Source organism: Tyto alba, unplaced genomic scaffold (genome assembly GCF_018691265.1).
Source record: "Tyto alba isolate M040663 unplaced genomic scaffold, T.alba_DEE_v4.0 Super-Scaffold_38, whole genome shotgun sequence".
Classification (NCBI taxonomy): domain Eukaryota; kingdom Metazoa; phylum Chordata; class Aves; order Strigiformes; family Tytonidae; genus Tyto; species Tyto alba.
Window position 1 is genome coordinate 21,149,683 of NW_024881313.1, and position 27,554 is coordinate 21,177,236.

The following is a 27,554-nucleotide window of genomic DNA, read 5'->3' on the forward strand; positions in this document are numbered from 1 at the left end:
ACATATTATCTGCTCCAAGATTATATTCAGCCCTTAAAGTTAGCACTGATTTTATGGAGAGTTCCATAACTAAATCCACATAAATCTGGAGTTTAGGTCAACCCGTTCCTTTTACCATAGCACGATGGAAGTGCCAGGTGCAATTCTAGCTGATTCAGCTGGAATTTCTGCCAGGAATTCAAGGGAGTGTACATGGCTACAGATGCTCGACCACATTTTGAATGGATGCAGTGTATGCTTTTCATGTGCTTAAGTTGGTCTGCCAGTTAATGCAACGGAGACAGTGCCACAATCCCAAACTCACGCTTCCTGCTTCAAAGCAAATACTGCCAGATGTGCTATCTCCATCCATACTGGGATGCACAGGGACTCTGGATGAAGTTGAGAAAGGTTTCTCAGGCCCCTGCTGAGCCATCACTCACACTATCGGCTGACCCTCAATGTGGAGAAAGCAGAAGGCACGAGCAGAGTTTGCTCTCGGATACCTTTCTGCAACAAGTTCTGAAATACCATTTATTTATTCTTTTTTCTTTGCTGAAAACATCACAGACACATTGTAAAATCTACACTCAAGAATGACAAAATTTCTTGTAATTTATTTATCCGTTACTAAGCCCTAAATGTACAGGTTAGAAATGCACATATAATGGTCAGTCTTCCCCTACCACATGGCAGAGAGCACTGACTATAGCACTAACTAATTACAACTATAAAAGACACTCACCACCTAAAACCTGATGTTGTAACACTGCAAAGAGTTCAAAACCCTCCCTAAGAAGCCAGAAACACTACTGACCAGTTTTAATGCATATTACACTACAGACATGTGAGAAACTGAGTGAATAATGAAATGTGGATTTACCTCCACTGCAGCTTTTTCTCCAGCTCCTACCACATCAGTGTACAAGTATCACACAATAATTAGCAAGAACACAGAACATGTTCTAAAAAGGTCTGTTGGCCACAATCCTTCAAAGCCCATTTTTGAGAGGTCAGAATGTTTAGTTTTTTCTTCTTAGCCTCTTCTTTCTCCTGAGCTCCCCTGCTTTTTCTTCTCTTTTTCATCTCCCTTCCCCCCCCGCCCCAACCCATCAGCAGAGATGGAGCCTTTTTCTTTACACTTATAATCAATCCTTCCCAAGCTGGATTCCACTGCATCTTGACATAACAATCAATTACTTTCCACAACCAAGGGTTTCCAGAGAAAAAGAGTCCAACATAAAGCTTTCCTTATTTGTTTTACAAAAGCAAACATGAACTTTTGAACAAAATTTTAGGGATGAAATAGCTATGAGTTTGATAGATAACTGTGTCATTTGAGTACATGCAAAATTCTTTTTAGAAGAGATCAGAGAAAATGTTGAGACCGAAAATGTGATAAAGGAGAAATGTAAAAAGTTATAGACAGATTCTTAATAGAAGACTACAAACAAGAGGAAAATAACTGGAAAAAAAAAAAAAAAAGTGTGGAAAGACAAAAAGTTTAGTAAGAAATAAATAACAGATGTACTACATTCAGGACCATCACAGCATCAGCCTCATTTACGAGTACCTTTTTCCTTGTCTAATTCACAACTTGGGCTTTTATTTGTTGATTCAACCTGATTTCCACCCCACCTCCCCAGACTGTAGAAGAAAGATAGGGGCTATACTAAGATGGTAAATGTTTTAAAGAAGAAAGTAAGATCCAAAACCCATGGATTCTCCCATTCTTATGTAAATACAAGTGCTAAAACATAGTTTCATGGCAAAAGCTACTACCCCTATATTGCCTGATACCAGCAGGATAAATCTGAAGCCACAAATGAGCATGTTTATAATGCTGAACTAGAAGACAGCATTACTGATTTCTCTTTTCTTCCTACACATCCGCAAAAAGCCATCAATGTGTTATTTCACAACTGCAAGACATTTTCTCACACATTTATTTTGTTATATCCTGAAACACAGGAGGTCAGTACTGCACTATCTTAAGAGTTTTGTAACATCAACTGCCATAGAATTGAAAGGAAGTTTCCTTATTTTCAAATATATAGTCTGGTATATTTCCCAGGAGGGAAGAAAGCAACAGTTACCGCTCTTCCTTGTTCTTTATTTCTATTTTACAACTAAATCAATTTTTTAAAAAAAATAAGTTGTTCTAATCTGGAGGATTTTTTTAATTATTATTTTTCTTCCTTTTTGAAACATTGCATCTGTGAGCCTTACCATTTTTAAGAGTCACTGTAAAATTACTATGGTGCATCCACCTAATTCAGATGCTTTAATCCACTTTTCTTTCAATGAAGGACAGAATCTGATCTATTGTCCTGCTTCAGTTATTATTTTAAAATGACAAAACAAATGTTTATAGCATATATTGCTTATGCAAATAAGTGATTGTGATCTTATCATTTTGCCACAATTTTTACCTTTAGTTTCTCTCTCCTATTAACCCACATAAAGCCATGCTTTTACATATGTGCTACAATAAATGCTCATCATATTTCGAAGGAAAAGATCAGCACAAGGGACTGTTTTCACATGACACTCTCAATGAACTCCAGTGAACTCCTCCTCCCACTCCTGACAGTATTTGATGGTTTTTGTTGCGTTCACAGTCTGTGTCTGTTGAACAGTGCTATCAGGAACTGCAATACAAAAATCAATATATATCTATCAATATCAGGAATATATTTTTATTGCCTCTGAAAAATTCGAAATCAAACCTTTTTAAAGCATAATTTGAGCAATCTCCCTTCAAATTAAAAACAAACAGCTCCAAAAATTTTACATAAACAGTAACAGAAAAATGTACACCTGCAATGTAAGTCCTAGGAGAATTTTTATCCTATTTAAGCTTTAAAATTACACTATTTTACAAGGCAGAAAGAAATCTCACTAGTGTTTAAACACCAATATATTTCATCCCAAAATGGCCCTGTCCCTGAGGAGTATCTGCTAAATTAAAGAAACACTTGGCTAAAAGTGACTAAACAGTATCACAAACAGGACTTTCATTGTTAGATCGTGTTTACTGCATATTTTTCTTCTAGTATGTTAAAAATAACACCACTCTTCGTTTTAGCGATCACAGAACTAACACATGAGAAACTAAGCACCCCAGCAGTGAGGAGCAGACCTTTAAAGATGCTGATTCATATTAAGTGCACTGTTTACTGAATTATATTTCCTTTTCAGTTGTGGGAATGTCATTAGTTTCAAAATTCCCTTGAATCTGTGTGATGGTATTTTACATATTTATTACACTTCAGCTGTGTTCAGAAAATTATTTTTAAAAAAACATCCAAACCAACAGTCCTTGTCTCCATGGGGAATCATTGCAAAGCAGGTTGGAGATCATCTGGTCCAACCTTTTGCTGAAAGCATGGTCTTGGACCAGGTTATCCAATGTCTTGCCATGTCAAATCTTGAATTTTTCCAGCAAGGGAGATTTCACCACTTCTCTGGGCAACTTATTCTGATGGTTAATTGTTCCCATGGTGAAGATGGTTTTTCTTATACCCAAGACAGAATTTCTCCTGAAGCAACTATTTCCATTGTCTCTTCTCCTACCACCATGCAACCTTGTAAAGAGAGAACCTCCACTTTGTCTGTAGCTATCATTTTAGTTATTAGAAGACTGTGATTAGATTTCCCCTTAGCCTTTTCTTCTTTAGGCTGAGAAAACCCAGTTCTTTCAGCCCTAATTCAGATGCCAAGTTCTCCTGCCTTTTTATCATCTTTGTGGCTGTACTGGGATGCAGCTGGGATGGAGTTACTTTTCTTCATGGCAGCTAGTATGGTGCTGTATTTTAGATTTGTGACCAAAACAATGCTGGTAACACATTACTGTCTTAGCTGTTTCTGAACAGCGTTTGCACAGCATCAAGGTCTCCTCTATTTCTCATTCTGAACCATCAGATTGGGGGTGCGAGGAGGTTGGGAGGGGACACAGCCAGGCAGATGACCTGAGCTAACCAAAGAGATATTCCATGCCTTTTAATGTCACACTCAGCAATAAAACAAAGGAGTGTTTAGATAGGTTAGCCATCTGGTTTTGGGGGGAACTGTCTACCCATGGAAGGCAGTGAGTTGATTGCTTTTGTATTACTTTATTTCCCTTTCTCTCTTCTTCGACTTCTCATTTGCTTACTAAATTATTTTTGTCTGAACCAACAAATTTTCTTGCTTTTACAATTTCTCTTCTCTTGTCCCATCCCACTAGGGATGGGGCCAGGCTGGGGAGCAGGGATGGGACTGAGGCTGTATGCTGCTTAGCTGCCTAGCAGAATTAACCCACAACAGTGGCCTTCCACTGAACCGAGAAATAGTCCAGCTATCTTCCAGCACTCACCAGCAACCCTAAAATTTGCAGCGAACGCTTTACACCACTTCACTACCTCTGCACAAACCAAAAGGCTTCTGCAACAGCTCCAGTATTGTAAAACTACACAAACACGCACATGACAATCACAGATAATGTCATATTAAAGCAATTATCTTTATTTTCTAGACTGCTGTTGTAACAACAGTCTGCCACATAGCGTATTAGCACATTATGGGCCAAGTTTTCTTAATAAACCATATAATATGATCCATATTGGCAGGCCCAGAGTCAGCAGAGCCCATACTATATTGCTGCAGCTAAATCTGCATCCCAAGCTACACAGCTGGAAGGCTTCCATAAGGAACCTTGTTCATAGTATTTCTTCCTAAGCACATGAACAGCATTTGATACAGCCATCAACTTTCCTGAGCACAACTGTTCCCCTACACAGGCCTGTTAAAAATATGTTGACCACTATATAAAAAGTTACAGAATGCTCTGCAGAGAACATATTAGTCATGACATAAGATCCAATATAGTATTTTTCATAAGCCATTTTCAGCTTCTATAATAGCTCAGAAGTGTGACTAAGTTTAATGGATTTGTTCTAGGTGTTCAACCAAAGCAAACTTTAATTGCTAAATAACCAATGTTTATTCTCAACCTTGCTTACCCTGAAATGACTATGTGGGTTTCACATTTGCCAAACCAGAAAAAAAAAGCCATAATATTCAGTAGCATTACATAAACTCTTCTTTAGCTTCAATTCTTTGTTTTTCTGTCAAAAAAATATTATGAATTTGGTATAGCTCCTTATTATTCTATAGAGAGATGGCTGGGAAGACTGAAGAGAGCAAGAGCAGTGAGTGCAGAGTATTAATTTTAAGACATCATCTATCTCAAGCATAATAGCTGATTTTATGAAAAAAAGTTACACCTGATATTATGTACTTGTTATCTTAGTACTGGGTTTTACTTCTAATGAACCAAATCCAGGGACCAACTTGTATCAAAATTATGGAATGAGACCATTAAAACAGAGTTCTTAATAAAACTGGATTTTTTGATTTTTGAATTACAACCTTAGGGCAGAATATGCTTTTCAAAAAGCTATTACATCACGTAGAAGACTCAAGAAGCAACTTAATAATTTGAGTCCCTAGGATTGATTTAAATATTCAGGTGTTCCAGTTGTAATGAAAATAAATTGGGCTTAGGCACTTGGGGGAAACTATTCTTTTGTTTGGAAGTCAGAATGTAAAGGAGTGGGGATAAAAAAACCCTTATGTTTCATTCCTTATAACTTTAAGACTACTAAACATCATTTTTATTCCAGTAGAAGTTCTTCCACTACCAAAAAGGACAGCTGGTAGAATACAAGCAAAGAAACACAATCTTTATTAGTTTACCACTTTCCATTTTCTTAAATTTACATCATATAAAATGAACACCTTACAGCATTTGACATTACAGCTTACAGGCAGTTTCCTATAACTAGGTATCTAAACAGAAAAGGTAGCCTAAGCTGAAAAGCAGGCCGTCTGAAGTGTCATAGTCTTACCATTAGGTCACTGCCTGCATATTTGGCTGCTCTACATACAGTGTTTCACCTTCCTATCTGTACACTGGAGCTCTGGAAAGTTACAGGCATCCAGGCTTTAATCACTTTGTGTTGCTGTGACTGCAGAGATTCCAGTAAAAGAAATTCAGATACTACCTCCGACTGGATAGAGAGAGGCCCTAGAAAGATGAACACCTATTAAAGAGGATCACTGCAAAACTAGAATTGCAAAGGAATCATTTTGGCTTTGGAGGTAAATTTAACTAATTGCTGAAGTGGAAGTTTCCTAAAGACAGGCAGAGAGTGAGAACACAGATAGGAAGAAGTGCTCCTGCTTCCAATTTGCTGTTGTTATCTTAAAAGGTAGTAGAAAACAATGAAAAGATGGTTCCTGAAACCAGGGAACAGTAATCTAATAAACTTTGGTGGAAGGTGTTCTCGATTGTTTCTCACCAAGTCTCAGATCAGGTGCAAAAATGTGAGGATGAATTATAGCTGCAAATGAAAAGATTGTCATTATTTGATGTTCAGAAGAGGAAGACAGCAATGGTACAGAAATCTCAAAATGTGCCAAACTAGCCTTTTGCGTCTTAAACATTAAGTTTGCAAGTGACACCTAACTTTTTGGCCAGGAGTTATTTAGTATTTAGTTGTTAGGGGCTTTAGGATTTTATTGGGATCTGGACAGTGATCATGACAAAAGCAATGGGTAGAGGTAATATAAAGGATGTGGGCAAGAAGGCAGCCTGATTTCTAGGGGCTACCCAGCCAAGTCTAACAGACATAGGGTTAGCTCTGGCACTATATACAGGATTGGAGGGGGAGCCTTCTGAAGGAAAGGGGCTTGTAATGCAGCCATAAATGGGAACTGTCAGCAAAACTACTTTCATGGAGGTAACAGAGGCATTTTGAAAATACGGCAGTTAGTGATTTTTCACTTGCACTGGATTTTCAAAAGGGCTGTTTCTTCTGGCTTCTTGGCCCCTTGCAACAGCTCAAAAGGATCAAAGAGAGATGCTTCAAAAGAGAAGAAACTTAAGTAATATTAGAATGTAAGGAGATCTCTAAAGGTCTCATTGAACTCTATTAGAAAACAGGGCAATGTATTCAAGAAGCATTATGTGACTTTAGACCTCAGTAATCTTTACACAGTTAACAAAGGGCAAACTTCAGCCTAAGAAAGATTCTGTCCTCAATTTATAACATATTAGCTTCCCCTGGATGTACAGGTGAGTTACTGGCAGTGTAATAACAATGTGGCATTATTGGAAAAGGTTCAGCACATGTTACTCTCTAGTTTGTAAAAAGTGCTTGTTTTCATTTGCACTAATTCACAAAATTCAGTAACTGGCAATAGGTTGTTCCCAACTTTAGTATAAATTAGCAAGGTTCCACTTAATTTTCTTTAATTCTGGACTAGAAAGGATGATCATGTGCATTGAGAGATAATTAGCTAAGTGGGCATTAACCGCTTTTTTTTTTGTATGTGAAAATATCCAATCATTCAACTAGACACTGACTCAGGCATTTCCTTTGAGATAGATGTTCCCAATGAACCCCATTAGCTCCCCAAAGCTGCACAGTAACAGCTGGAAACCAGTGTAGGCAACACTCAAAGAAAAATGGGCTCCAACAGGAGCAGCTATTCCCTTCTGAATTGGACTGCCTCACACTAATTGAGAACAACTTCACTGGGCTGACAGAGCCTGTAGTTCCAACATGATAAAAATGATGTTTACAGTCCTCAGGGGTACTGAATAGAAGTCTGCCTTCATGCATAGGAAACATATTAGCAATTGCATGGGTTGTGAAAAACAGCTGCCTGACCAGCCCCCACACAGACCAAAAATACCGGACAAGGGCTGTTAGTTCAGAAAGAGTAAGAACAGCCACACAGTCAAATAGAAAATATGCACAAATGACCAGCACTGGACTGAGCGGCATACGAGCAGACAGTGCTATGGTAACAGAAATCAGATTTAATTGAAAGCAAGGTAAAAAAGTACTAGGGCAATAACCTCTGTTTTTCAACAGCATGCATTCCTACAATAATTGAAATATACACAAAGCAAACACCCTTAAGACATAATATGGTGCAGTAATTTACTTCCAACTCAGGGTCAGGACAGTTGTTAATATTTGTTTCATTTCTGCTGCAAAGAATACGTGCCTCAAAGAAAAAGAAGAAAAAAAAAACAGTAAGTAAAGGAAGATAGGATTGATATAAACCAATTGTAAGCCACATGTTTCTTTCTGATCTGTTCTTTCAAATAAAATATAAAACAGGAAATACATTTTCCCAATCCTTCCTTTCCTAGCTGAAATATCTGTCTTTTCCCTTAGACAGCATCTCCCCATCGATGTTGTAGCTCATTACCAAGGTAGTAACAACAGCCACTTTACACCCTTTTCCACCTTTTACATAGCAAACATGAATCAGCCTGGTAAGCACAATGAACCTCAGCCATCAATATGGTAGAGAAATGGAGTTTGCAGATGAATAATTTACTGCTGTCATCCCAACGATTACACAAAGGAAGCAGTCTATTTATTTGTAAAGCAACATTATTGATAAATGTCCAGTTTAACCCTGGGATTATATTTGCTGACTTTTATCCCCTCAAAGTATTATTCCAGTGTAAAGCTACTTTTTTTTTTTCCCTTACAATACTAATATTTACTATTTAATAGCCAACTAGAACAACAAAGACTATTTACTTGACTTTGGTACTGTATCTCTGAGAGACTTGTAAGAACATCAGCATGCAACTAAAAAAAAAAAAAAAAAAAAGAAAAAAAAAAAGCCTCTAGTAAACCAAATACCCAATAATATGGAGAAGTTCCTATTCGATATTTTGATTTTGGCCACTTAACTGTGATTCCAAGTGAAGGTTTTGCAGTCAATTTATTTACAGACCCAATGTCTGCATTGCTCCATACCATCTCATAGAGAGATATGCAAAATACTGAAGCACTGCAGTTTAACTGTCTTTGAAATACAAACTACTCAGCTGAATAAATGGCATAGCTGAGGACCCGCACTACAGCAGCAGCTATACTGCATCCAGCTTCCAAGCAGCTAGAGATGACTGCACCACACAGAGGAAGTTCCTGCTGTGACTTTACACTGTCAGCTCATTTCAGCAAAGGAATATTTTCCTTTGATTTCAGTCAAATTCCAAGTCCTAAATCCCATCATCCATAATGCACCCAAAGTTTTGAAGCAGAGGGAAATAAATGAAAAATTAAAACCATACTATTTTTAAGTAAGAGCTGCCTTCAGCATATGTTAGAAACAAATCTATTACTGAAACATTTCATTCTAGCCAAAAAACTGTTTTAACTGCATCAGAGGAAAGATTTATAGATACTAAAAATAACTCAATGGACTAATATCTTTCAGGCATACATGATTTATGGAGTCAAAGAAACATTTTCTGTGAATGATCTAAATTATCTTATTTATATTGTAATTACTAAAAGTGGAGAAAACTAACTTTCATTTAATATGCTTGACCGAGTCCTACAAATTCTATTTGGCAGACTATTATTTCTACCATTGCTAGTGCTTTGTCTCAAAACTAAATTTTCCATAACAAAGCACATGGATGACCTTAAAATTAAATAAATATGTTTATTAAAGAATTTTCATTTACATGCAGAAAACACTGCAGTTCCCATTAACAGGAAAAACTGTCACTCTCCAATACCAAAAACCAGTTTTAACTAAATTGGGAGACAAATTAAATCATTGAGATAAAATCATTTTGCACAAGTTGAGGACCTGGTTCAGTGTGTTTAAGGAGGAACTCTTAATGCTGTTGCTTTGAGGTTTGTTCACCAGAAGAGAGAACTTAACTGAAGTACGTATTTTCTTCTATTTCTGTTGGACATAAGAAGTGAGAGAAGAGAAAGTAGCTGGAAGCTGTTAGCATACAGAATGAATGGAAAACAGCTAAGCCTTCCTGGTCTCTTGAACAGAGTTGAGTGAAACGTTTCCATAAATATTTTCTTACAATTTATTTCTTTTAAGGGGGACGGGGGGACAGGGGAGAGGCAGAGTATCTGAAAACTCAGAAACATTTTATGTGTCAACTTTAATTCTTAAGATTTTTTCACTTTCAATTTTTTCCTATTAGTTTTCAAAAACTTAAGTATTCAAATTCTAAAAGCACTTCTTCAACTTTTGAACTTCTACTGTTTTCAACTTCTGGTCCAACATTTTGGAAAAAAAAAAAATCCATTCAAAACAATATTTTGAATTTGTCATTTCTAGTGTATCAAAAAAATCAGTCATTCACAAATCAGCCTTTCAACTAATCAGACAGATCTTGAATAAGTGTAAATAAATCCAGTGATTCATTGCTAGTTCCTCAATATATCTGAAGATATACCTGTTCTTTTCTTTATCTTAGTTTACATCTTCTTCCTGATTATCTGTGTAGTCACCTTTAAAATCAACACTTTGTGCTTTGGTAATATTGGGCTCTGTAATACTGCTGCAGTAGATTTTACATACTTCTGCCCATTTAAAGCCTACAAGAGCAGACAAAAATCCATTCAGAGTCATAATCAGAAAAATAAACAAACTGGTTTCTCAGAAGAGTAATAAAATAAATTTTTAACCACTAGAATTGTTCACTGTTGACAAAACAAAAAAAATGATATGCCTGTACTCATTGTACATCAGTTCTAGAGGTTCTTCTTTCATCAGGGAGATATAAAATAGAAATTGCTCCGGAGAGCTCAGTAACAAAATTAATGAAGAAGTCCCCAATGTACATAAACTCTTAACTAGTAAAACACAGTTTTCTTGAAAGTAGACAGAAGTAATGAACCAGAAACACTTAAAGGCTCCAGGAATTGATGCTTATGTCAAATCACTTGCCATTAAACAAAGTCTAATGAAAAATTAGAGAAGTCTGTTAAGAACATTTCTAAACATCCATTCCTCGACTCACCAGAAGCAAGTGGGACTTCCATCAGAGAGTGTCCAGATTGCATATTTCTGGACATCCCATGCTTCTATTTAAAATAAATACCTTCAGTACCTATGGTCTTTGGAAGGTTTCTTCCCATCCTTTCTGAACAAAAAGAAGCTGCAGAGGTAAAACATTAACCGAGAGTTTTTGGTGAGCCCCCCACCATGTTTCCAGGAACTAGAACATTCTATAGGGTGCTATAAAATAAGATGACCAGCACTCTGGAGAGACAGCTGTCAGCACAGCTGGGTGCTCTGCTTAGCACAGCTCTCCATGTGCTGAAAGCTTCCCTAACATCTGACTCTACCTGAACTGAGGCTCCACCTCAAACACAGTGTTTTACCACTGGTCCTCCCTTTTTGCCTGCTCTCCACATACCCTCCATTTCTCCACTTAGTAACTGCTGACCCATTGGGCTCTGCCATCTGACAGCCTCCCAGGGCAGCAGCTCCATTTTTGATTGGTATAACTCATTTCAAAATATTCCAATTCCTGTATGCTCAATTCACACAATAATGCAGGAACCTGCCAGGCCAGACTGAAAAGTAGAACTAAGACAAAGTAAAAGCAAAGGCCAAAATCAAGAGCTGGTCTTAAGGCTGTAAAATGGGATAAGATATTGGAAAATGATAGAATTTAACTGAAGGAGTGAGTTAAATGCAAAAGAATGGAAAAGGAAGTGTAGCCACTTCTGCAGTATTTGATGGAGACATAAGCAACAGTATTACAAGACTCCAGTGCTCATTTCTGTCCGTATGGAGTGACCACAGGCTCAAGCTGCTGGCAAAGGCCACTATATTCACAAGGCATAGTACTACCAACGTAAGGGTATACAGGTCCACAGTGTAGCAGCAAACCACTACTCAAGCCAAATATACCATTATTTGAATTTTTTGATTCTCCTCTTACACAGCGATCAAAACATTTTCCTTTGATCAAAACAAGCCACGTATCCCACTTCTCATTTATCTCAAACAGCGCTGTACCGCGTGCTCGATCTGCCCCTGCGACAGGTCCTCCCATTCCAGCATTATCACCCAGGCACTGGAACATCCTGTCCTCAATACTCTTATCTCTCTTACTCCCTTCTTGACAGGACTGAACAGCTTGGACCATTCTTTTGACCTTGTTTCCACATTTAAGGTTATATCAACAAGTCATTTACAGATAATTATATTACACTATTAAAAAGTTATCTTATACTGCAAAACTGAGCACAACTCTTGATATGTAAGTGGTACCTTCATTTATATTTGGATATTTTTTCTAAAGCTTTAAAGCAATTTGTCTACACTTCCTGAAAATGTTTTAAAAATAAATTTATGCTTAATTTTATCCAGTAAAATTATTTTCTTTCAAGTAGAATTCAACTATTTTTAACTCACAAGAGATTAAAAATTAATATACTAAATGGAGACACATTTATATAGAAATGTTTAAATTGTAAATAAAACTGTACTGAACTCTAGGTATATAAATAAAACATATTTAAATTTTGGTCATTTGTATCAAATCATTCCTTTTAATTTGGGTTTCCAATTTTATTATTTAGTGCCAAGGGACCAGAAGAAGCAGTAAGCAACAGCTTTTTTTCTTTACCTTTTTTTTTTTTTCTTTTTTTCCCCCTTTCTTAATTAAAACAGCTTACATATTTTGCCCTTCACAATTTATAGTATAGTAAGCTTCTGGAAAAAAGTAAAACTGTGTTCCAGGCAGATTCTAACATTACATCTTTGGGGTGGGGGGTGTAAGATTTCATCAGATATCTTCAAAGCTCTAACATTTTGTGCAATGAAAGCATTTAGTATTTTCTTCCACTCGCTTTGCTTTGGGCAAGGTTAAACATTATACTACTACTCTTTTTGCTTTCTCTTTCTTTCCTGACCCTTTCACTTGAAAGCCCATCAACATAATCTCCTGCAAGCATAGCACTACCTGACAAACTATCACCCCGAATAGACCTCAATCCATCCTGCGAGGCAGCAGTTACAAGAAATCATTGAACTCAGAATGGTCCCTGCACCATCTGAGAATAAATCAGGAGGACAATATATTTCTTGGATCTAAAACAACCCCATCAATAAGTAACCTAAGCATCAGGAAAATGACCAACTAAAATGCTGACGAACACTCATGGCCTTTTATTGGGGTCAAGGGGTAGGACTGCCCAGGAACCCTCCTGCCTTTCTTCTTCTTCCAAATACTCTGAAAGGCCTAATACCATGCGATTTCTGATTCCTGTGTTGTTTTGGCCTTGCACTACCAGGCAAGCCAAGGCCAGTCTTTCCTTTCTCCTCCTCACAGTCACACACAGCGTATTACAAGTGCTCTCTGCACCATGAGCAGATAGCTCAGACTACAGACAGGCAGAAACTATAAAGAACTGGAAAACAATGTCAAGGAGAGAGACAGGCAACAAGAAAGATCCACAGAGCTTCAAAGTGCAAAAAGCATCTCTGGCTGGAGCATACAAACCCTTCCACAGCTATTCAAAATCCAGCATCCAGTGTACTACATTTTGGAGGGGAACACAAGGCATGAGAGAGATTTTATTCAGTTTTTTAATTTCTCCAGTAAGGCTAAAGCTCTCTTTTTGCCCGTGCATTTGCTTAAAGCTTCTATTTTGTAAGACTTCCAATTAAGAGAATGAGACACTCTCACCAGGCTTGGATTTCTCCTATTAAGGAGCTTTGCTGGTCATTTTGTTAAGGCCACCTCCAGAACAAATGCTGACTGAAAACAGAATTAATAATGGATTTAAAGGGTACTACTCAGTTGTCAATGCATACAATGGGGACAGATGTTTCACACAAAGCAAAGATACACATATCTGGATAGACTTTTTTTGTTGCACTCGAAAAAAATCCAAAAAGGTAAAGAAATCCAGTCACTCTCAACTCCTACACAGATATCTTCAACTATTTAAAATAATTTAGCAGACACAAGTAACTGCTAAACAAAATGCATACTTAGAAAGGCTCTTCAAAAGCAAACTTACATCACATTTAATCACATGGGAGAAGTCTGTAGGTAAATCAATATTTTCATTTTTTTTCAATATAAATCTAAAGATTGCATGCATTCTATGAAAAAAAAATAACTGCATCAAATAAAAGGAAATACAGTCATGCTCACCGAAATTCTGTTCTCTCATTCTACATTTCCATCACAATAGAAATATGGAACAAGTTTATTGCATGCCAGGAAAAAAATGTTCAACTATCAGATAAACTAACTATGTATTTGAGTCAATTTCAAGAGGTATGTTAGAGTAGGATTTGATCTATCAATCTACTGGTAAACTCAAACATATGTTAAAACTTTCCATTTGCTTTCTCATTTGAAAGAGAATCATGGATATTTGCAAATCAACGCAACACTGAGAGCAATGATCACTCTCAAGAATCCCTTGAACTAGAAAAACCGACAAGTTGAGCTTGTAGCATCAGCAGGAAAAAAAAAAGTAATGTCTAAAGAGTAAAAGTGGGTCATCCTTGTGGAATAAAACTTTTCAAAGGTATAAGGACCAAATTCAAAACACTTTCAAAGAACCAATACGATGAGGAGAAATACTGTCATTTATCATATTCCTTCAACACGTTAATGTAAGGACATAAGAATAAGGACAAGAAAAAATGGAGAGAAAAATTAACCTTGCCTCTAGAAATTCTCAGTCCAGAACCTCTGAAGTTTGTTAAGAAATTGCCACACATGAATATAAAAATTGGTTTCATTATAACAAGATGGATGACTACCTTCGTTCCTTGGTAAGACACAGGTCAGTACTTCTGAAAAGATATTAGCTTAAAATGAGGAACTAAATGGAAGCCATTAATTGTCACAATGTGAAATGCCAAATGGGTTAATCCAATGCTTTGATGTACGAAGAATTCATTGTTATAATCTCACATTGGAAAAGAAAATGTTGAGCTTTTAGTTTGGATGAAAGGATATTAACAAAAATACTCATATGCCGCTTTCAACTTATTAAGTATGCCAGCCACTGCAATCTGCTGGGAAAAAAAAAGAGATAATCTATCCCCACCATGACATAAATGAAATTCTAGAGCAAAGACTAAGAACTTCCTGGAGGAAGACACTGGCAACATCAAAAAAATAAAAAAAGTTCTAATTCAGTGCATTGACTAAAACCACATTCGTGAAAATTCCTATTTTACATCCCAGGGTGAATAAGTAAAGGCTTGTTCCTTAGCTGTCCTTCCTTTTAATGCTGACATTACCATTAATCCACACTGGATCAGAAGAGTCACCCATCGAGTCAAGTTTCTTCTTGCTGATCACAATAAGAACACTAAGTGTTTTGGGAAAAAACAGCAGTGTCAGCAATAGAAAACGAGACTCCATGGACCTCTTGATTGAACATAGCAGTCTCCAAAATATGCAGACCTGAAGCCCAGAAAATAAATAAAAAGTGATGTGATCTCATTTTCTGGCTTTGAGAGACTTCCTCAGTACAAATACTCTGCTAAATAGGAGAGGGCAAGGGAACGAACTCAATACTGGCACCTCAATAGCCCTTGCTGCTGAGTGTGTCCCCCAGCTCTGCTGTACTGCCATCCCCAATGCACAGCTCAGTGTCTACTCCAGTCAAGGGAACATTTAAAAAAATCTAGTTCAAAGAACAAACAGCAGAAAGAAACTCAAGAGAATCAGAAGCAAAATTTGAAAAATAGCACATTAGTATGGCCCAAGCTCAGTGAATGTTCCCCATTCCCTTCTCACCCAGAAAAAGGATTTTTTTTTTTTTTAAAGATTAGAATATAAGAGATCAAGTGAATAATTTTTTTAAATCACAGAAATTCTGATAACATCTTAATTTTTGTTAGCATTTTTATTAATTGTTCCCCTAAAAAGTTACAGCCATTTCAATACCAGTGCTGACAGTTGAGAATTCCATGACTCCACTTACAAATAACAGCTGTGAATTCTGTGGCTCTATTTTGTCCCCTTTCTATTACTGGTGGTTGTACAAGTTGGTCTGAATCACTTTTAATTTTATTGATCCTAGGATTTTCTATTAAGGATGTCCTACTTTTTGTACATTGATTCGATATGATAAGAAAGTCTATAAAAATGGTTTTGTTCAGTAAGTACTCTGTTTAATAATCATGGCCACTCTGCCCTCATCCTACCACAAAAATTAGCTATAGTTCACATAAATTTATTATCCCTTCACTTTTTACAGTTAAGCATCATGTGCAGCTGAAATAGACATGTGAAAAAGAAAATGTACAATTTTGGTTTTTTTCTTCAACAACATATGCTAGAAAAATGGTTCTCATTATATTCATATATTTTGTATCCTACTTCTGAGTCTTGGCACTGGGAGAGGTGACTTTTCTCCTAAGACTGTGTATTTTATAGACTTCATAATTTTTTGGCCAGCAGGAACAGTTTGCCCTTCTTGTTTCTGAGTCTCTGCAGATGCTATTGTGCTTCCTTAAATGCAGTTCAGTTCTGGTTTTCCCCTACCAAATTACATCAGGTTTTCAAATCACTATGGATATAAACAACAGGACAAGCACTAATGCAAAAAAAAAAAAAAAAAAAAAAAAAAAAAAACACGCTGGCAGTTTTACTTCTGTATCATCAAATCAACAGTGAAAAGCTGAAAAGTTAGATAAGTAGGTATTTTCCATAGATGCTCATGTGCAAGTCTGTCTAAACTTTCCTCTGAATGTTGAGCAAGTATTCATCCTTGCTTTGCAATGTGCTCCTCCCATCATCATCTTTGCAGATTTTTTTGCAGAAAAATTAAGAAATAGTACAAAAAGAATGGTCTTGAACAGCTGTTTTGCTCAGGCACTGAAACCTGTGATTGTGCCCTTAGATATAAATGAAGATACACACGATAACGTACATTCAGAAAAAAAGAAGAGAATGTACTGCTTTTATATACACAGTTTACCTTACTGATTTTCAAGGCATGATCTATCTGGCCCAAAAAGAAAATAAGGGAAAGAACAGTCAACAGCATAAGAAAAATTATTTTTATAAACCAGTAAAAATTAAAAAAAAATATTACTATCCCAACTGCTTTATATAAGTAACTTTTGTTACACTGACCAGTACATTACCATTGGAAGTGAGTTTCAAATTCTGTATAATTACACAGGCTAATGACAGTAGATGAAAAACAGAGTTTTTTAAAAATGTAGGATACACCCAGGAATCAGATTTAATACTTAAGTCTTAACAACTTGAAGCTGAAGCAAACCGCTGTTCTATTTCAAAAAATAGTCCATAATCATATCTTACATACCAGCAGATTTGTATTTCCACCTGTGAAATTAAAGAATTTCAGGATGCTACAAATGTGTCAGTAACAAAATTAAATCAGTGTATTCCACAGAGAAACTCCCAATCTGTTTATCAACTAGTACAGTACTACACACTGTTTCGTGTCTTTGCTTCATGTTCTGGTGTCTCCTGACCACTGGGTTACAACTTGTTTATCTGTATGTGCTGGTCCAGCCTCTTGGACAATGAGGAGCAGCAGATGGGAAAGCAGAGGAAGCACTACTGTCACATCCTGAATCTTACAGCCTGTCTAGTGACGGCACGAAGAAAAGACAGACAGACAGATAAACAGAAAGACAGACAGACAGAAAGAGACACAGACCGAAAGACAGACAGAAAGACAGAAAAAAACCCAGAAACCGTGTAGATACATGGTAGCACAGCAAGGGAAGCCAGTCCAGTGCAGACAGGATATAGACAGTCCCTCACATATGCAGCAAGATAACAATCAGAAGAGGTGACAACCATTTTCCCAGAAGACTGAAATCCATTCTGCCTCCTGCACTCCTCTTGAGCTTTGTATTATTCACATCAAGAATTATTTTTATGCCTTTGACTCATGTAGATAAAAGAAGTCATTTAAATAGTCTTCAGAGGGGAAGAAGGAACAAACCACGAGTTGAGAAAAATCACATTTAGTAAGTGAGCATGATTTACAAAATGCTACTGTGCAGGGGCTCACTGGGGAGCAAGGGAGAACTTCCTGCTGGCAGCATGGGCTTATTTTAATGCACAACCCAATCAGCTACTCCAGGACTTCTCACTCACAAGTAATAGCAAGAAGACAACTGCAAAGCCTGCACTCTTTTTGTTCTCTCAACTCTTTCTTCCTACACATATGGTGGATGGGGTTCAGATCCTTGGACAACTGCAGAGAGGAGCAGATAAATAATCAGAGCGTGATGGCTATCTGGAAAAATCCCATCTTTACACTCTTTTCCAGGACCCTCTGGCACAACTTACAAAATCACCCATAAAGCTATAACCAAGCCTCACTGCTTGCTATCCCGTATTTCTTCCTCCATTTCTCAGCTGAAGGAGGATATTTTTATCTTTGCCTCTAGCTCCAAGGACTGTTTTCTCCATGACTTCTCCAAGAAGCTCACTCAGGGTACCCTAGGAAATCCATTAAATGTCTGCTTTAGTAATCCATCCAGCATTACATTCCCCATATTATTCACCATGGCAGTTCATTCAGAAGACTTCAGAAAAGCAGAGCATATAAACTGAAAAGCTTTTAATAAATCAAGAAAAACACCCAATAAAAAGAATCTGCCTGGAAGTTTGCTAACACATACTCTTGGAACTGAGAGGTAAAGAGAAGATGGCAAGAAAGAAGAAGACAGAAATGGTCAAGAGGAGCCTAAGGAAGTACAGGACAGAGAGGAATCACAGAATCTGAGAACAGCTGAAGTTGGAAAGGAACTCTGAAGATCATCTAGTTCATCACCCTACTTAAAGAACAGTATAAGAGAATGCACTAACCCCCAACAAAGTAAAAACAGGGATTTTCCATCAGAGAGACAAAGAAAAATCTTGCTCAAGACACTGGATCCCTGTCTATACTCTATTTAGAGGATGAAAGACTTTAAAACTCATTTTCCTTCAGTCAGGAGGCACACCGAAATGGGGAGTTTTCCAGAATGGGAAATCAAACTTAGAGCCTCTCCTAAAATGCATTTGTGTCTCCTTCAAACTATTGAGTTCAATGAAAGCCCATGGAAGCAAAAGGCTAAAGGAAGGAAAAGCTCTGAAATTATATTGTAGAAGGAGAATGTTCTCTGGAAAGCTTTTAAATGTTGCCATTTGACTTCTTAACAACATAATTTTTCAAGTATTCTAAAGAGCAATCCATTTCCTATGAACTTCTCCAGAAAACAGTATTTTGGTTTTGTTTGTTTTGCTCTTGTCATGTTATGTCAACATGACAGCCTGGCACCTGATGCTGTCCTTAATGGATTCTTGATAGAGGACCTAGTAGTTCAACTTAAAACACTGTCAATTGCTGCTTAAATGGAAATCAAAACAACAAATTTACAAAACCACATGTCTTTTAGCTTATACAATATTTAATGGTATTTCCTTTACCAATTTCTTCTGCTTCACTGAGTAAGATAAACAACAGTTCTAAAGCTACGAATGTTGAAAAGATACTTGGAGTCCTGCAGTTAAACACAGGGTTGTGCCTCTTCAGAACTAAAAAGCATTAAAGATGTTTACTTAGAAACTATAAAGCAGCTATTACTGTAGAAAAGCACTGCTCCTTACTCAGAAGTTAACATAATTTTTTACATTACCTAACACAGAATTTGTTCAACCCCAGATGGTCATGGCACTGGCAGAGGGCTCAAGCAGCTCTAATGAAAACTGGAAGGTAGTAATGTGATTCTGTCCAGACAAGTTTGTTTTCATGTGTAAAGCTTTTCTTGAACCATGTACACACATTTTTCTACTGTACAGCACTGAAATAGGAGGAGGCCTGAACAGTGGCTAATTATATTCAGATATTTGTTTCTCCAACAAGACTCCCCACAAGTCAAGTTGGGAGTCTCACAACTTCTCTGACAAGATAGGACAATGGACTAGACAGACAGTAAGGCTGATTCAGTATGGCAATTCCTCTATCCTTATACTCTTCAAAGTACTAAAGAAATTATTCAGAATTTACAGTTTTACTTTATTACAAGGTTTAAATTGGATTATGAAAAGTCCCTGGAATCTTTATTTCATCATTGAAAGAATTTACAGACTAGGCTACTCTATGCAGTCTTGATGTGAATCAACACTAAGGAAGCAAATGATGATTGGAAACATTATACCCTTTCTTCCAAGTAGGTAAATTTGTGCCCTTATAATTTAGAACTATATTTGCATCAACTGCACATTTTTTACTGTCTTGAAAAAAAGGCACATTGTACAAAGTAAGGGTTTCTCTCCTTTTCCAAGTTTTTAGTAGATCCTTACCTAACATTTTGTGCCAGTGTATTGTGAACAGTTGCAGCAAGTTTATACATAAGCAAACTCCAAGTTTCTTCTTGATATTGCTTATCCAGTCCTAGTATAGTAAGCCCTCTGTTTACAAATAGAGAACAATAGCAGAACAAGTTTCCTTGCACTTCCAAAGTGCCATGTCAGCATGTTTCAAATAGGTTAGGGAAAGTCATTTCTCTTACTGGCTCTAGAAATAGACCACGCTCCTTAGATCAGTCAACAATTTGCCAAGACAGACAATTGAGACAGGTGAGTTTGGAATGTGTGACCTAAACAGGAGATGTACCAAGCCCATCATGTATTGGGATAGCATACAGTAATAAACCAGAAATTATTTCAGCCCTTACTGCGTTAGTCTTAACTCAGAGCGATGCCTACCAGTTGAGCACTTAAATATCCCTGGCAATTCTCAACAGCCTCTAGTCCCTCAGAAGTATTATCACAATAGCCATGGAGAAAGTAGATTGCTTTAAGACAAGGTACATTCCCTCAATGAGATTCTGGTCTGCCTGGACTTCATACAGGAGAGCTGTCCTCTCTAAACACCCAAACAGGATTCGTCCCATGTGTACTTTTCTTAACCAATTTCAAACAAGCTCTCCAGTTAAAGGCTACAGAAATCGGTCCCATTAAAATCTGTCTTTTGTCAGTACTTTAAAAAATATGGCTTTGAAGACTTCCCTAAGGGCCTTTCAGATTAATGTTCATGATTCACCTGACAGTTAAGGTACAGAATTGTGAGCACAAGGTTTGAAACCTTTGTCTCAGCTTTTTTCACCATGCGCTCCTGAGGCAGGTGATGTAGCCATGAGGAAATCAGCCAGCTTCTCTTCCACTCTGCCCATCACCAGAGAGCTGTCACCAAATTAGACTCATGTAGCTGAATCCTTGTAAAGTCCAAGAGGGCAAGCTCACCAATGGTGTAACTGATACCCTGGGGATGAGCAGACAGAGATAGACATGGGCAAACCATACATCTGATTGATATAAATTTTGGCCTGAGATTTGTCTATATTCATATGCATGTGGGTGCATGCACAGATACACAAGACAGTACAGTAAAAAACTGACAGAAAGAGGAGTAGAATTTTATTATTCTACGGAACCCTAACATTCTCTATCAAACCACTAAAAAAATAGTGGGCTCAAAGTTTATATTCTCTTAAACAGACCTGTAAAAAGTATAGTTACAAGTTCTTTTTATCTCTGTGACAATGGTAACTATGTTACACAGAACCAGTGACCTACAAGAAAATGAAGCAACTCCACTCTAAAATCCACTGAAGGAGATGTACGTTTCACAAACTCTCCTCTTTCCAGATGGCAGAATCTCACCATGAAATAATTTCTCTAAGTTTTGTAATCAATAACTGCAATGGCAAAAGGTAAAGAATTTTTTTACATTTTATAGCATCCTAGATATCTGTGCTAGAATTTATCTTTAACACTCCTTTGAATTTGCCCATTAACCTACAGAGAGGTTCCCAAATAAGAAAGCTCTTGTTGCCTACTGCCTTTTTTCTGCTACAGGTTTTTTTACATTGACAATTATAATTATCAATTTATACTGACAGATTGCAAATAAATCCAGACTAAAAACTCAATTAAAAATAAAACAAAAACCTTTCCCAAAATAAAATGCAATCAAACATTATCAATTGTCTCACACAGCCAGGACAAATTTTAGTATTGCATAAAATTAAACAATAGGAAAGTGATATTGAGGGAAGAGGAGAGTTGTCCAGAAATTAAGGAATTAGTAAGACCTGTATGTTATGGACTACCAAGTAACAACAGAATACAAATATCATGTTTGAGTCACATAAGTCTTCATTGTAATTTTCTTAATTTTTTTCCCCTTTCCTTTTTACATTTAATTTGAATGTATTTCTTATTAATTTACATAGGTTTTGATTTATAACTTTTATCACAACTGGCTTACAAACTGCTCCATATGTGAGCTCACAGAGGGCATAACAGATCCGTGAACTGATGATCCAGTCAGTTCAGTGTTGACAAGTATTAAAGTCTTATAAATGTTTGCTAATGACAAATTAATTGTTTGCTTATCACACAGCTATTTTATGATTAAAAATGAAGGGTTTCAGCGATGTCAATGTACTTACAATAGTATAGTAACCAGCATAAGTGAGATCAGAAATACACCCCTGAGTTTTGCAGCATTATACCAACCTACAAATATTTTTTACAATTAAATTAGAGTGCTACTACATATTAGTACAAAGAAATACTAATAGTATTTAGAAAAGCTATAGAAAGTGGGCTGACAGTCTAATATAATCATACAAAAGAATTATTTGATTTACCTGACTTTGCAATTCACTTTGTTGCTTCAGGCGAAGATTTTCTGGTGTATCAGCCACTGTAGTGAAGGACTGCTTTGGGTAATGTCTAGAAGAAGAAGCAAAAAGCCAAATGGTAAATATTTACACCTGCTAGAAAGTCAAATGCATCCCAGCACTACTTCCTACAGTGTACAGAACTCTTTCATACTTTACTGGATTTGTGTTAGGAGTATTTACTCTAAAAATATTGTGTCAGTCATGCCTAGCAGAAACAACATGAATGGGTCCCACTAATGAGTCTAAATCCCACCATTCATCCTGGCCACTAACTGCAGACACCAACCAGACAAAATTTGTTTTCAATAGAGTGAACAAAACTATGTTTAACTGCATTGTCTTGGTATAGTGATGTGCTGGAAAGACTAAACTAAAGGGCTTTAAAATAGAAGTGTTTTACAAAAACTGAAAAGTTGCATCAGTGAGTACAGCTGAACTACCATGGTGTCATAAATCCATTAGTGCTGAAACCAGAAGGATCAAGGCAAGTACAATTCCAGGTACAGAAAGGTCAAATGTTTTAATGGTAAATATGTCAATACAATGTTGTAATATCCAGTACAAAAGGCTGTAGTGGCTCTGAACTGCAATCCATCAGGCATCACTCCTTTCATTTGCAATTTTATACCTTGTACTATTTGCTTTGGAATGTTATAGACAACTTTAATAGTCAAAGCCTACTCATTTTCAGAACCATCATTTATTCCTTTTCATGGATTTATCTTGCAACTTTACAGACAAAAAAAAATGATCTATTACAGGAAAGACCATAAAAAGAGGGAAATAACAAAACTAAACAGGCTATCCCAAAATAAGTGTATTATTATAAGCCAACAACACTATCAGGAAAATTATTCTTACTAATTACTTTCCAGCACCTTCAGTCTCAAATCAAAATATTCACCTTACGACCATGTAAAGTACTCATGCTTTCAGTTGCCACTCACAACTTCCCACGTCTGCCAGCTAGTCCTTTTGTGCCTCTAACATTTCAGAGGTACAAGACAACAGACATAGTATTTTAGATCCAATAACATTTGCAGCCTCATTTCTACAGAGGAACTAAGCAATAGGTAAGCATCTTAAGACTGAGGATATGCTGTATTAAACATTTCCATGTTCAAACTCGAGGCTCTCTAATGTATTCTTTCAACAACTAGTTTAGTTGCTATAGCTCCTTTTAAAATTTCTGTGCATTGTAAAGATGATATATATTTCCATTTAAACTGTATTTTCTAGGGTTTAATTCCCCATTGACAAGTTTTATTTCTATGAAGCATATGTTTTCAGTAAAAAATAGTTAATTTCTATCCCCAAAAAATCTAAGTACCTGTAAAAAATTAAGGAAGATTTTAATTTTTAGCCATAAACTGAATGTTTCATGTTCACAAATGCAAAAGCAGCATTTGATGAGAAATGCTTCCTGGATTTCATACAGGCCACTCTCTGCTATGTGCCTGATCCCCCTCCCATCATACAACATCTGGAAAGCATTTGACACTGTCCCGCACAATATCTTTATCTCTACATTGCAGAGACATGGATTTGATCAGAAGGTAAGGAATTGGCTGGATGGTTACAGACAAAGTGTTTTCTTCAACATCTCACAGTCCAAGTGGAGAGCAGTGGCAAGTGGCATTCTTCAGGGGTTAGTGTTGAGACTGGCACTTTTTAAGATCTTTGTTGGCGACATGGACAGTGGGATCGAGTGCACCCTCAGCAAGTTTGCCAACGACACCAAGATGCGTGGTGCGGTCGACACGCTGGAAGGAAAGGATGCCATTCAGAGGGACCTTGACAGGCTTGAGAGGTGTGCCTATGAAAATGTCATGAAGTTTAACAAGGCCAAGTGCAAGGTAGTGCACGTGGGTTGGGGCAATGCCAAGCACAAATACAGGCTGGGAGATGAGCAGATTAAGAGCAGCCCTGCAAAGGACTTGGGGATATTGGTGGATGGAAAACCAACTACGAGCCAGCAATGTGCACTCACAGCCCAGAAAGCCAACCACATCCTGGGCTGTATCAAGAAAATTGTGGCCAGCAAACTGAAGGAGGTGATTCTCCCCCTCTACTTCACTCTCTTGAGAGCACAAATGGAGAAGGGTGTCCAGCTCTAGGGCAACCAGCATAAGAAAAACATAGACCTGCTCGAGTGGGTCCAGAGGAGGCCATGAAGATGATCAGGGGGATGGAGCATCTCTCCAATTAGGACAGGCAGAGAGAGTTGGGGTTGTTCTGCCTGGAGAAGAGAAGGCCCCAGGGAGACCTTATAGCGGCCTTCCAGTACTTAAAGGAGGCCTACAGAAAAGATGGGAAGGGACTCTTTATCAGGACATGTAGTGATAGGGTGAGGGGTAACAGTTTTAAACTGATAGACAGTAGATTTAGATTAGATGTAAGGAAGAAATTCTTTGCTGTGAGGGTGCTGAGGCCCTGGCACAGGTTGCCCAGAGAAGCTGTGGCTGCCGCCACCCTGGAAGGGTTCAAGGCCAGGTTGGACGGGGCTTTGAGCAACCTGGTCTAGTGGAAGGTGTCCCTGCCCATAGCAGGGGGGTTGGAACTAGGTGATCTTTAAGGTCCCTTCCAACCCAAACCATTTTATGATTCTATGATCTTGCATTGCCAGACACCTACACAGTAGCACAATGGAGTAGAAACTGATGCATTAAAAAGGCTGTGGAACATCCCCCCCATTTATGGTGTCACTACACAGGTGTCATGGTTTGAGCCTGGTCAGCAGCTAACCACCACGCAGCCACTCTCTCTCTCTCTCCCTTCTCTCCCGGCAATAAGAAGGGACAGAGAGCCAGGCCTAGGGTTCAAGACAGGACTAGGATGGGGAAAAAAATCACCCTTTATGGGCACGAGCAAAAGGCAGACTCATTAGGGGAAGGAAAAAAAAGAACATACACTTATTACAGACACTAACACTACTTAACAGAGTAGGACAGTGAGAAACATTGCCACATCTTGAGAACACCTTCTCCCCACCCCTCCCTTCTTCCCGGGCTCAGTTCTGCTGCCAATATCTCTACCTCCTCCCCCCAGCGGCGCAGGGGCAGGGAATTGGGGGTGCAGTCAGTGCTGCCGCTTTATCCATCTTCAGTGGGGGGAGCTTCTGGAACTTCTTCCCCCTGCTCCATTGTGGTCCCCCTCTCACAGGAGACAGTCCTCCACAAACTTTCTCTGACATGAGTCCCTCCCATGGACTGCAGCATTTCCTTACACTGCTCTGGCATGAGACACTAACTTTCTCCAACTGGAGTCCCTCCCACAGCCTGCAGCCATCCTGAGCTGCTCCAGCATGGGACCCCCCCGCATGCTGCAATCCTCCCAGCGTTGAACTACAACAGCGGGGTCTACTTTTTCCCACAAGACCCCAATCTTCTTTGGGCACAGCACCTTGATCATCCAGGCAAAATACAGGCCATAAATCAGTGTCTGCTCCACCGTAGATCTTCATGGGTGGCAGGGGGGGGCGCCCTGCCGTCTCACCACAGGATACAGGGGGGTCTCTGCTCCGGCACACCTCCCCCCTCCTTTCTTCCTCCGTTCCTCCACTGACCGTGGTGTTCATGCAGCTGCAGCAACTCCTCCTCACAAGTCCCACTGCCCGTCACCACGTCCCTTCTTAAATACGTTATCGCAGAGGCACAACTGATTGGCTCAGTTTCCGAACAGAGGTGGAACTGACTTGGAGCTGGGGGAGCTTCGAGAAGCTTCTCACAGAGGGCCGCCCCGATAGCCCCCTCTCCTGCCACCAGAAAAACCCCACCATTCATTCAACCCAGGACAACAGGGAAAACAGATGAGAAACATGGGACAACCTGGGGATTTCAGGTTCCCAAGGCCTTACTAATAACTGCACAGAAAGAGCAAAGATGCAACACCTCGATGAAGGGAAGATTTTCCTGACGGTAAGGTAAAAGCCATCCCAGGTTAGATACTGGCAGACAGAGGAATAATGCCACTGTAAATTTAAAAACTTACGGTGAAATACATTCCCACCCATTATGTAGCCACTTGTCTAGGACAGGTCATGTGACTGAAAACTAGAAAAAATAATTTCTAGGCATGACACCTTCCAGTCTATTCTTTTGTAGTTACAGCCAAGTCCTCCCAAGTCCACCTAAGCAGTAACTTTGGCCACAGAAACCACTGGAAGTGTTGCATATGCCTAAGGAAGCTGCTGTCTGTTTTCCTACCTTTTCAAACTAAGGGCTCCCCCACCACCACCCCCCTTACAGCCAGACAATGCCTGGCAGCTGAACAGCTTCTTAGCCACAGCTCTAGCAATGCACAGGGAGACAGAACTAGGCTTTCCTTAGAGGACATCAACTGGAACTGGCTCTTGCATGAAGCAGATGGCATCCGCACAATGGAGATAACTTCCAGAAAGGCTGCTTTTTTATTTTTATTTTTCTATTTTCTTTTATTTATTTCACCTCTTCTATCTCACCCTTCCTTCTCCTGTATAGAGGAAAAAGACAAATGCCAGACTAGCCACAAGGAGAGTCATAAGCCCTGTTTGGAAAGCAGCAATAGACAGATGGGGAAGACAACAATCCACCTCACAGCCAAGGCTTACTGGTGTCCAGGAAAGATTATAGTGATGAACAGTGCATAATGCACACCTTAAAGAACAGCAGCCTTTCAGACAGCAGCTATGAGTTATCCATGGATAACTCATGTAGATGACAGAATCCCTGTCCCCTCAAAAAAAAAAAAAAATAAAACAAAAAAATCAATTGCCACACGTAGTTCAAAAATTATATATGCTGAATGTCAAAAGCATTCCCATAAACTTTCACAGCACTGCTTTTCACCATGGTTACATACCATGACCTGGTACTATCACTGCAATCACCTGTACTTTTTAACATGGAGACCACAGAGTGGGAGTCAGCTCAGATGGTTTTTTTTGGCCTAGTCCCCTTGTGAAATGTATGGGACAACATTGAGGCAGGTGGCACTGTCACAGTCCCTGGGGACCCTGTTAGCAACAGCAGCAGAGAACACGTCTGCAA

General features: G+C 38.3%; 1 protein-coding gene across 2 annotated transcripts in view; it reads right to left on the reverse strand.

The window, feature by feature from the left end:
* The window catches only part of NEBL (nebulette), a 266,943-nt gene that overhangs the window by 162,198 nt on the left and 77,191 nt on the right, over window positions 1–27,554 (reverse strand). For both annotated transcript variants that reach the window (XM_042801950.1, XM_042801951.1), the window contains exon 3: window positions 22,492–22,576. In XM_042801950.1, the coding sequence (XP_042657884.1) occupies window positions 22,492–22,576 (85 nt within the window). The remainder of the gene's footprint in view (window positions 1–22,491; window positions 22,577–27,554) is intronic.